The 12301-nt window shown below is 35.2% G+C and overlaps 1 protein-coding gene across 3 annotated transcripts; it reads right to left on the bottom strand.

Moving 5' to 3' along the window:
• Positions 1-169: 169 nt before the first annotated feature.
• Positions 170-11294, bottom strand: LOC109077078 (NLR family CARD domain-containing protein 3-like). 3 transcript variants are annotated; one of them, XM_019092691.2, is made up of 7 exons: positions 11135-11294; positions 10926-11014; positions 8605-8709; positions 7762-7899; positions 7377-7689; positions 5497-5743; positions 170-3696 (listed from the first exon to the last, which is right to left on the bottom strand). In XM_019092691.2, the coding sequence occupies exons 2-7, from the start codon at positions 10964-10966 to the stop codon at positions 2192-2194; spliced, it is 2349 nt and encodes a 782-aa protein (XP_018948236.2). In that variant the 5' UTR covers positions 10967-11014; positions 11135-11294; the 3' UTR covers positions 170-2191. The 3 variants fall into 3 exon arrangements, with proteins under 3 accessions (XP_018948236.2, XP_042627519.1, XP_018948237.2); XM_042771585.1 differs by having other exon boundaries at positions 7377-7680; XM_019092692.2 differs by having other exon boundaries at positions 10926-11010; positions 11135-11292.
• Between the last annotated feature and the right edge of the window lie 1007 nt (positions 11295-12301).

The following is a 12301-nucleotide window of genomic DNA, read 5'->3' as shown; positions in this document are numbered from 1 at the left end:
TAAAGATAATATCCATTGAAAAAGAACAAGTCCCAAATCATAGCATATGCATTTGAAAACATATAAACATATTTTGCTATACAGAATTAATATACATTTCATTTAGGAGTAGATTGCCATATTAATTTATTTTTTCTCTTGATAAATGCAAGAAATAGCATCACTCCACCACTATAAAAGACATGTTTTATTGTAAATGTTTTTTTAAGGACACAGTGGTGAAGATTATGCATAAATCAGCAACCCTTCAGTTTTGTAACCAACACTCCTCTTTCCCTAACAATAAAAGAAATGGCTAATTAAACACTATTTCTCCTTAAATCCATCAACTGTCAGTGTATATGAGCAGACAGGACCAAATTGAACATTAATTCAAATGTGTGAATGAGTAACTAGGTGATTTCTTACTGAAGAGTAAATCCGAAGCAAATGCCACAAGCAAAAAAAAAAAAAAAAATCAATATTCTGTGATTACCTGGAAAACAATGTCTGCTCACATCTGCACAGAAAAATGAATAAAAACATCATAACGTGCTGCTCTGTCAAGATTATAGTCTGGCTATTCATGTTACTGCTTACTCTCTGAATGCTTATTATTTTTTTTAAATTCTGGAAACCTGTGATTGTTAATGAAGTGCACTTCCAGTTCTTCCGCCGCTTGAAAGAATTGTGCACACTTTAATGATATTATCTATTAGTGCTATACTTGCCTATTCTCATTCTCTTCAGCTGAACAAAGCCTGAAGCAAACACATCATCATACTGACTCAAACGAGCAAACCGATGTTCTCGGCTCACAGCAACAAAAAGTGCTAAAGGAACAGCTCACCCAATTTATAATTTACACATCAATGGATTTTTATCTCATAAAAACAAAAATGAATCAATCAAAGCAGCAGTGGTGACTGAAGATGTCAATGATGTACACTACCGGTCGAAAGTTTGGAATAAATTCAGATTTTATGATGTTTTTAAAGTGTCTTCTGCTCACCAAGGCTCCATTTATTTGATGAAGAATACAGTAAAAGCAATAATACTGTGAAATATTATTACAATTCAAAATAACTTTTTAAATCATTCTAATATGCTGATCTGCTGCTGTTATTATCAGTTGTGTTAATGTTAGTGTCAATGTTCACATTTTTTTTTACTGCAAAATATTTTTAGAAAATGATCATTTTGAATGGAAACGAGCGTCTTCACTCTCACTTTTGTTCTTGTTGAATAAAAGTGTTCATTTCTTTCATGAACGGCAGTTTATTACAGTTTTCACAGAAACATTTGGCAGCACGACTGTTTTCAACACTGATGATAATCAGGGGTGCGTTTCCCAAAAGCAACTACGGTCGCAAGTTCTGACGTTACCAATAGAGTTCAACGGAACTTGCGATCACGGTTCGCTAACGATGCTTTTGGGAAACACTCCGGAAATGTTTAACGAGTGGCAAATCAGCATTTAAGAATGATTTCTGAAGGATCACGTGCCTCTGGAGGAATGATGCTGAAAATTCAGCTTTGATCACAGCAATAAATTACATCTGAAAATATATTCAAATAGAAAACAGCTATTTTAAATTGAAACAATAATATGTTTTTTTTTATTTGAGGTGAGCAGAAGAGACTTTTCAAAAGCATTAAAAATCATATTTAATCCAAACTTTTGACCAGTAGTGTAAATTAGGGTTGCACTATGAGAGTATCACAATACTAAGGCTCCAAAATACTGAAATTCAAACAGCTCACTTATTTGATTTTATGGTGAAATTTGTTATTTTTTCGAGTTTACTCGTGTCTATTTTGAACATGAACAATGCATTATGGCTTTAATTGTTCTACTCTGTTAAAAAATATGCGCTGCTTATACATGCGGTGTGAAACCAGCCTTATATAATATGCATATATCTCTCAGTTAGCATGGTATGGGGATACTACTTGGCATCCTGATACTTCAGCTGGTATAGTATGTGTTTATGGTATCGTGACAACCCTAGTGTAAATAATGACAGGGTGAACCATCTCTTTAAAGGAGTCGCTCCTGCGGGACGCTGCGTTTAGTTTAGTGTTCCACAGTCCCACCGAATAGATTGAACACTGCTTTGCTTGGTTTCTTCTCATCTTCCCTCTTTGCCTTCCTCAAGCTCCACCAGACACAACTCTAGATTTCTTCTCCTGTCTGGATGAAGGTTTTCTCTCATTTTTTTGTTGATGTATTTGACCACATCCTCGGTGCCTTTGGTTTGGGGTGGTAGTGATTGAGCAGGTATCCGCGCAGGTTATCCTCAGTTCCTGGAGTCACCAATCCGATCAGGAACCGCAGGAACATGTCCAGATGACCGGTCGGAGACGCCAGCGCGCGGTCGACCGCAGGACGGAAGAGCTCGATCATAGGCCGATCCTTGTTCGCGCCCTGAAACCAAGACATTCTGCTTGGTTCGATCACATTTTTCCCGTGTTTTCTAAACGCCACGTACACATACATCGCGGCCATGTATTCCTGAATAGTAAAGTGAACAAACTTGAAGACCCACGTGCGCAAGTCTTCGTTTCTTCGTTTGACCTCGGTGGTTAATTCATCCCGAGTCCTCAAATCTTCATATGTCAGGTTAACAGAGGTCAGATCCTCCACCTTAAACCAGTCCCGTCCATCTAGAAGCATCCGATATGACATTTTCCCCATCATCTCAATAAACATCTTATCTTCATCCTTCCAATTCTGGGCCTCGACGCTGCAGCCGCGGTACTTCTCGAACGAGCGGTTCATCTGCACGATGATGTACTGCGAATAAAACGCCGTGATGCCAGGTGGGTGTTTGCCGTACTCGGGATCTCGAAACCCTCGTTCGAAGATGAACGCCACCATCCAGCTGAAGAGAGGAATGTGGCAGATGATCTCAAGGGCTTTGGAGCGCTTCATGTGGTTATAAACCTTCCTCCCGAGCTCAGGGTCGGTGGTTCTCTTGGTGAAGTACTCTTCCTTCTTCTCATCCGTGAATCCTCTTAACTCTACATATCTGTCGATTAGATGCGGAGGAACTCGGTGGGTGGCAGTGACGTGGCTGGTGATCCAAACCCGGGCGTTCGGAAGCAACGTGCCTTTTATTAAGCTGGTGAGAAGAGTGTCTAACGGCGCTTTCGTCCTGGCACTTGTGATAATTTCGTTGTTTTTGAAGTCCAGGTTTTGTTGGCAACACTCAAGAGCGTTAATAACGAAGAGACTTAAGCAATCGGGCTTCTCGATGAACTTAATGTCGTCGGCTTCTGCGAAAAAACTGCTGAGCAGCTCTAGCAAGCTCTGATTTCCATCTTTCCCGAGATGCAACTCCTTCGCCGGCAACGGAAACACGAATTGAAAATCCTGATTGTTTTTTTCCTCCATCCAATCAATGATGAACTTATTAATAGCCACTGTTAGACCGCAGGCGGGAATTCCCGTCATCATGACCGTACGGATGGGTTTCTGTTCGTGAGGAAGGGGCCGAAAGATGTCGGCGGCCCTGATTCGGGTCTCCTCGATCGTATATGGTATCCGTTTGACCTCATTCTCTTGGTTGATGGGCTCCCTGCTGCCTCTGATGACTGTCACGGGTTCGACGTAGACGTCGCTGATGTAGCGCTGCTGACCTGGACGACATCGGCCTTCGTAGAGATTGTAATAACGCCGGTTGAAAGCTAATTTCAGGTCATGCAGAAACACAGCTAGAAAGAAACAAAACAAGAAAAGAAAATCAGGAACTTAAGATGCAGACAAGGAAGCTCTTTAACCAGGTTTATTTTTACACCACATTCTATGCGAAATGCATCACAGGAATAAATTACATTTTATTCCAGCCTAGATGAGAAAGAGAGACCATAAAGTTTTTTTTTTTTTTTTGCTTAAGCAGACAAAACTTTAATACGTAATTCAAACTAATTTTAAACATAAGAAAATATTTTTTTATCTTTGAAAAAGTTGACCAATAATAGAAATCACAAAGATGCGTGTGTGTGTGTGTGTATATACAGTACAGGTCAAAAGTTACTAAAAGTACTATTTTTAATGTTTTTGAAAGAAGTCTCTTCTGCTCATCAAGCCTGATTTTTTTTGTTTATTTATAGTTATAAAAACAGTAATATTGTGAAATATTATTTAAAGTTAAAAATAATAGTTTTCTATTTGAATATACTTAAAAAAAAAAAATTATTCCTGTGATGCAAAGCTGAATTTTCAGCATCATTACTCACGCCTTCAGTGTCACATGTAACATCCAGTCTATCACATGATCATTTAGAAATCATTCTAATATTCTGATTTATTATGAGTGTTGGAAACAGTTCTGCTGTCTAATATATTTGATGAATAAAAGGTTAAAAAGAACTGCATTTATTCAAAATAAAAAAAATCTAATAATATATATTCTAATAATATATTTTCTTTACTATCACTTTTTATCAATTTAACACATCCTTGCTGAATAAAAGTATTGATTTTATTTTTAAAAAAAAAAGAAAAAAAAAAATTTACTGACCCCAAATTACTGACCAGTAGTGTATATTGTTATTACAAAATATTTATATTTTAAAAACATAGCTTCTTTTTTTTATTTAATTTTTTTTTTTTACTTTTTATTCATCAAAGTATCATAAAAAAGTATCACATGTTCTGAAAAAATATTAAGCAGCAGAACTGTTTCCAACTTTGATAATGAATCATCATATTAGAATGATTTCTAAAGGATCATGTGATAATGATCCTAAAAATTCAGCTTTGCATCACAGAAATAAATGATAATTTAAAGTATAATAAATTTAAAAAACAATCATTTTAAATTGTAATAATATATCACAATATTACATTTTTTTCTGTATTTTTGATCAAATAAATGCAGGCTTGATGAGTAGAAGAAACTTCTTTCAAAAACATTAAAAATAGTAATGTTTCCAAACTTTTGACCTGTACTGTATATATATATAAAAATTATATACACACAATAGTTTTATGTATATTATCATCATCTTAATGATTTTAAACGTGAAGAAAAAAAATGGACTTTAAAAATACACCTTTATTCACCCCACGGAGCCGTGTGAGGCACTTTTTATTACAGATGGACGCACTTTTTTTGGACTTCTTTTGAACTGTTGAACAGGAACATCTGCTCACTATAAAGCTTGGAAGAGCCAGGATTTTTTTTTTATTTTAAGTAGTATATGTATATAGTATGTAGTATAGTTTCACAAAGCTAAAGTCAGACCATTCTGTTTTTGCATAAATTGTGAAATTATAGTCAAAAACTACTCACGCAGCATCTTTGTTTGGACAGTGATTAAAATGCAGTGGTTCTGCAACTGTTTCATACATTATGATTCATATTAAGTCACAGTCAGGGGGAAAAAATAACGTGATAAACAATGAATCTGCCACAATAGATACAGATACAGTTTTTTGGTCAAACCGCCCAGCACTAATTGAATCACGCTCATTATTTTCTTTTTTTGTGATGTGTGAAGCTGCTGTACCTCTTCTACAGGTCTTCCTTAGGAATCCGTCCAGACTGCCCTTCCCGACGTTTTGGAGGGAGCGTATGGTGAGATGCAGAGTTTCTCCCAGCCCGCAGACCTCGATCATTTTATCGATCACATCCAGTGGGTCATTAAGATCCGCAATTGTCGAGTAGTTCTTCCTGAATCTGTAGTGAGTGCTCAGACAGCGCTTAAAATAGGCGATCTCTCCTGGATGGAGCTGGGAAAGACACCTCACCATTTGCTGAATGAGACAGAAAGACAAAGAAACATGAACAAACCTATATCAAAATTAGGTTTATATAGAAATAACCTTTTGGCCACCTTGCTTTCTGTCACCTGGGTGAAAGTTCATACAGTTTTAGCAAGTAAACGATCTTTTAGTGTAATTGTACAAACGTCCACCTTCAGCTCGTGCTTCATGTGTCTTTCTTTCTGTCAAATCTTTACTGATTTTTAAAAAGAATTACTTTGATACTGCAAGTAATATATCAAGACGAACACTAACTGGACTGAAGCGACTTCGCTTTACTTAATTATCCATACTTCATTTTATAGAAAATTATGTTCAAATGTATCAAATATGATCATCAGGCTTTTGAGGAATGTTTATTTGTTTCACTCTCAGTCATCGTTGTATTGCATTATGTGTTTTGAGCATCAAACTAAGCACTTAAATATCTTACTAAGACAGTATTGGGAGACACAGAGTGACAACTGATATTTATATCACTTTATAGGGATGTAACGATGCACCCGAGCTGGTTGTAGATCGATATAAATATGTGACGAATTAAATTGGTTGAGATGTTAAATGAATCGCGATACAACTGTGGGTAGGAGTTTATATGAATGAATGTATCTCTGAGGGAAACTGACTGTCTTCAGAAAAGTTAATATTGTATTTTCTTTTCATTTTGTCTTTGTATAAAGTTCATTTAAAGTAGTGTTTATAAGCGCAGCACTGCTCTGTTTAAAGCAGTGAACCTATGAAACGCTGTATTTCTGCCGCTCCATAAGCGCCACCTGCTGTCAGAGCGTGAAATTGCGTCTCACTCAGAGCGTCTGCTGTTTCGGTTTCACGCAGACAGGTTTTATGTAGTATAGCTTCTCAAAACTAAAAGACAACACATTCTGTTTTTGCTTCAAATGTTTAAAATTATAAAATCTAATTTTAAAAAAATGCTCATGCTGAATGTATACAGCATCTTTGTTTGGATCGCGATTAAAATCCAGTGGTTGCCTTTAATTTGGGATTTGTTTTAAAATTTCAACTTAGTTTTGTTATTTGACACATTTCAATTTCACCAAGAAATGTGCAGCATTTGGTCCAAGCAATAAAATGGCACCATTTCATTTATAAATTGACTTAAAAATAGCATTTTGTAAAAAAAAGTGTGATAAAATTCTATCTTGAGTTGAGATAATCATTACATCCCTATAATTCTAAAAATATTCTATATTGTTATCAAGATCTCATTACAAGCTATCAAAATTTTATCTTCCTTTTTGACCATGTAAATATCTGCATCTGCACCAAATTGTGTATTTGAGAGAAAAAAAAGAGCTGTTTTAAAAAGAGAAAAAAAGAGCTGTCTTAAAAAGAAAAAAAAAGAGCTGTTTTAAAAAGAGAAAAAGAGCTATTTTTCCTTGCCAATTATGAGATCCATATTCCCATTGTATCATACTATATGAGCCATAAAAGCTGTATGTGTGTATATATATATATCTGTGTTTATATTAATCTAAAAGGTTCAATAAACTGTTCCATTTCAAAGAATTTTATTTTCCTGCCTATTATTTCATATGTCAGGCTTTAAGCTTCTGAAAGTTTCCTCTACGGTTTTCAACAGAAACACAAAAACATCTACATCTACCGTTAACACATGGCGTAGTGTGAGGGAGCTGTGTTTGTGTCTAAACTGCAGACCGAAGCCTTCCGGAGGAGTAGGAGGAGGATCTGTCGGTTCTTCATATTGTACAACAATTTCATCAAAATCGTCCTCTTCTGTCGTTGCCTCTGCCTGCTCCACCTGCACCTCCATTGCAGCGCTTTCATTCTGCTGCTCCTGCACGCCTCTCTCATTCATCTCCGTGTCTCGGTCATTCAGCTCTTCATCCATCGCTGCTTCTGTTCTTATGTCGCTCTGCAGCTCAGACGGCTCCATGATCGAGGGCTCTCTGTTAATGCTGGAAATGTGAAAATGAACCTCATGACTCCAGAGACGTTAAGATGTAGGAGAGCAGTGTGGATGTAGGTACCTGTGTATTGCAGGAGATTCTCCTGTGTGCATGATGGGCTGTCTCAGGAACAGTCCATCTTTGTATATGCTGGACTGGTTTGTGTTTGTACGTTCAGTAATCGCGGTCTCCGGTGAATCTGGGCGATTAAGCCTGACGCTGAAATTACACATGCATGATATAAATACATCAATGAACCATGAAATGTAACTTATGCCTGCAACATTTAATGAAGTGCACTAAAATAATTAAGGCTAAAAAAAATGTATGTGATGTGTATTTTCAGAAAGTATTTTAAATGTCATTACAATTCTTATTATAATTATTATTTTTCATTATATTAAATATTATATATTTCATATATTAAAATATTGGACTAATTTCTGAAGATCATGTGACACTGAAGACTGGATTAATGATGCTAAAAATTCAGCTTTGCATCACAGGAATCAATTACATCTTAAAATATTCAAATAGAAAACGGTTATTTTAAATAATAATAAATAATATTTCACAATGTTGCTTTAACTATATTTTTGATAAACGCAGCCTGGCTGAGCATAAAAGACTTTTCAACAACAAAACTAAAAAATTTGTTACATTTAAATAATTTGTGTCACATCATTTACCTAAAAAAAAAAAAAAAAAAAAATTGAACCATCAATTTGAACAGAAAAAATTAAAAGTGACATAATTTGAGTTCTCAGGTACAGAGTTTAAAAACTGGCAAGATCCACCCTTAATTAAAGTAATTTGTCAATCATGTCATATCCAATCTGTTACATAACGATTCATCATCATTATTATTATTAATAGAATGAGACTCCAATGCTTTTGTGTGTGTGTTTTTGTATATTAGTGTACCGTGTTGTTTGTTTGAGCGGAGATACATCAAAGTCATCAATTTCTTCTTCATGATCGTCACTATGCATGGAGCCGTAACTGCTGGGCGGCCGGTCCATCACGATCCTCAAAACAACGTGAACATCAACATTAGAACCGAAAGACAATGACAGCAGCATGCGTCTACTTTGAAGACATTTCAACAAATGGAAACTCGTCCAAGCAGTCTTCAAACAAAGGTCAAAAAAAGACTTTACATGCAAAAACAGAGGCCAAAATTCAAACAGCAGAACTCGAAAAACTACATTGTCTGAAGTGTCGCTGCAATCTAATATGCTTAAAGCAAGATCTTCATATTCATACCAGTGTTCATGCAAGCCTGGACCAACCTGAGCAGGTCATCAGCTGTCTAAACTAGCAAAGCTTCTTTAAATGCAAATTGTATTTAAATCCCAAAAACTGAAGAAGAAGAAAAAAAAAAAGTTTTCTGATCAACAAAGTGGCTTGATATTTGAGTCAGATTAGGTGTCTATTCATAATAATCCAAATCCTGATTATCTTTGAACATCAGGTGATAAAGAGCATCTCATATTTCCAAAAATAGAGGAACATGTAGGTTTTATATGTTTGTGGGTTTTAAATGGATTTGTACTAAAATGTTTTTATGAAATTGTAGGTTTTTGGGTATGTCTGAATTACAACTTTAGAAACAAACACCTGAAACAAAACTTATATTAACTAATCTACTGCTCAAATTAAACTGATCCGTCCTGACACGACCTAGAACATCTCTGCGTTCGTTTTATGGTGATTTAAGATGCAAACCTGAACTATTACACCACATTAACACGTCTATTTATTAATATATGGTGTCTCTCAGAACCTGCTATAGTTAACTGCGGTCAGGCAAGCCTCCACTTTGAAAAATACGGTCATTCTAGCAGCCACATTGTTTTGCGGTGCGTGCATATACTAGGCGTTACGGTAATAGCATGCAAAAACTGAAATCAAAGGAAAAGTGAACTCTTGCATTCATTTATTGAGCCAGTTTCTCTGTCAATAATGAATGAATGAATACATAAATACATTTAAAATAATACAACTGTTTAAAAAACGGTCTGATAAAATGAAAATGACTTAAATGTAGATGAGAAATAACAAAATAAAACCCTTTCATGAACTTGCATATAACCATATTTAACTGTAAATTCACATAGTTATAAAAAGAAAACTCCCTGTTTCCACAAAAAAAAAAAAAAAAAAAGTTTAACTTTTGATTAACAGTACACCACTCCAGAATGCCATTTCCCCAATGTCAGGACTGTCTCATGCTGTATTACAAAATAAAAGCCCTCAAAAAACTCAAGTGACTAGTTTTGTCATTGATTTTGGATAGCTCTAGAAAGCAAACTCCCTGTTTCCACAGAACAATTTCAATTAACATTTACAGTCCACTACCCCGGTGTGTCTCTCAGCCAGTTTCAGTATGATCTGATGTTGTATTACAAAATAAAACCCCTCCAAAATCTCATATATGGCCAGTTTTGTACTTGGTTTTGAATAGCTCTAAAAAGAAAACTAGTGAACTATTAATCTGAATCGAAACTGGTGTGTGGGAACAGGGAGTTTCCTTTTAGAGCCATCCAAAATCACAGGCAGAACAGGTAGAATATGGGTTTTGGGTGACCTTTATTATGTAACGCAACACCAGAGAGTCCTGAATTTGGTTGCGTGACACCCTGGGGTACTGGACTATTAATCTGAATTGAAACTGCTCTGTGGAGTTTTATTTTTAAAGTTATGAAGCTTTTCAAAATTAGTATTTTTTTAATAAAAGGCTTTTATTTTGTAATCTCTCATCAGATAGTTATTTTCATATTATTTGGAAATTCTTCATTTAATATTACTCAACGTTTGAAGTCATTTTCATTTCATCAGACCGTTTTTTAAACATTTGTATTATTTTAAATGTATTCATTCATTCATTATGAACAGAAACTGGCTCAATAAATAAATGCCAGAGATCGGTTTCCTTTGATCTGAGTTTTTAAACGCGTTTACCGTAAAGCCTAGTATCCGCGCGCACTACAAAACAAAGTGTCTGCTAGAAACACCGCGTGTTTTGTTTTCAAAGTGAAAGCTGGCATAGTTGTTTCTTTCTAGTTGTTTTATTTAGTTTATTTTGATTTTAGGGCATTCTTAGTAGTGTCTTTAACTTGCTCTGCAGACCCGGTCTGGCTGGAGTCTCAAGTAACGTGAAAAAACTAAGCTGGTTTGGAGGAACTAAGTTAAGGAAAACAGGCCGGTTGAACAAGGAACCGTGAAAACCTCAAGACACTTACCGATCCACTTCAGAATCGCTATCGTCCCCAAAATTACTCATGATGATGGTTATAAACTCCTTGCAAACCGATTACAGCACAGCTTCTACCTAACAAACAGAATAAATATCGGTTAGAAAATGTATCGCACAGTAAGGAAACTCGTCGCCTGAAAAATTATTTGAGCTATATCAATAATTTCAGCGTGGATCAAAGCGACAAAAACTTACCCAAAACATTTAGGGAGCGTTTTAGCGTTGAACCGACTTTATTCAAAGTCAGTTCGGTGAATATGTGGTTTCAAAACGAGTTTAAAACGTCTAAAGAAATGTCACCAGTTGAAACCGCGGCCTTTCCGCTCTTCCGCGTTTCCCATCATGCCGTGACGTCATTTGAACGTCTCGAACGCTGCGCTGACGCTTGCGTAACGACGGCGCGTTTTTGTAGTTTTTGTAAAAAAAAAATGTAGTTTTTGTTTAAAATAGAAAATCTTATACATTTTTAGTTTGATATTTAATATAATAAAGCTTTGTATGAATGTACTGTTGCAGCATGATCAATTTATCAGCATAATTTTAACTTCTGTGGAAAATGTTATGAAAATGTTGTGAAATTAATGCATGAAAATGCCTAATATATTTATATAGGTTATAAGTTATAATAAGTAAAGTTGTGAAATTAATGCATTGTATTTGTTTATATATTTATATATGTTTTTATTTATATTTATTTAAACACAAATGTATAAATATATATATATATATATATATAATTAAATAAATAATAATATAATCAATAAAAAAATTAGGAAAGAAAAATAATGGCTCTTCATTAAAATTGAATGCATCTGTAAAACATTATAGGGCTACTCCATAGAAACTAAAATACATAGAGGTTATTAATTATTATTATTATTGGGATGGTTAACAAATTGTTCTTATTCACCATGCATTAGTCTAAAACTAGTCAGACTGCTTTCGCCTGGACTAGAGAGGAAAAGAGTAGGCGAGAAAAATGATGTGCATGCATATATATAGATATATAAAAATATATAAAGTTCCTTACCTGAGAGTTTGAAGTTGTGTTAGCGTTCCTAAGCGTCACTGTCCGAGAGATGCAGCTCGCTAACTTCCTTGCATCATCTGTACCAATGCACTGCTACTAAAGGATCGCACATTTACACTTCACTCAAAAGAGATAAAATAGATTACTGAACCTTTAGACAAAATATAAAGTTTGCATGTGTTTTTGTTGAGTACATACAGTATCTAGTTCATTAGGTTTTTTTTTGGCTCATATAGTAGAATATGGGGCTCATATTTGAGGAGGAAAAAACCACCTTAATTTTCAAAGGTCCAAATTGAGCAAAAATATGCAATTTGGTGCAAATGTTGATA

The sequence above is a fragment of the Cyprinus carpio genome, chromosome A15 (genome assembly GCF_018340385.1).
Source record: "Cyprinus carpio isolate SPL01 chromosome A15, ASM1834038v1, whole genome shotgun sequence".
Classification (NCBI taxonomy): Eukaryota; Metazoa; Chordata; class Actinopteri; order Cypriniformes; family Cyprinidae; genus Cyprinus; species Cyprinus carpio.
This window is presented reverse-complemented; position numbering and strand designations above follow the sequence as displayed.

Bases quoted from the DNA above. Each gene is read 5' to 3' on its own strand.
- LOC109077078 (XM_019092691.2), bottom strand. From the start codon at position 10,966: ATGAGTAATTTTGGGGACGATAGCGATTCTGAAGTGGATCG. The intron at 8,710-10,925 runs GTAAGTGTCTTG...CGTTGTTTTGAG, and splicing joins AGCGATTCTGAAGTGGATCG to GATCGTGATGGACCGGCCGC. The intron at 3,697-5,496 runs GTACAGCAGCTT...GTTTCTTTCTAG, and splicing joins AAGGAAGACCTGTAGAAGAG to CTGTGTTTCTGCATGACCTG.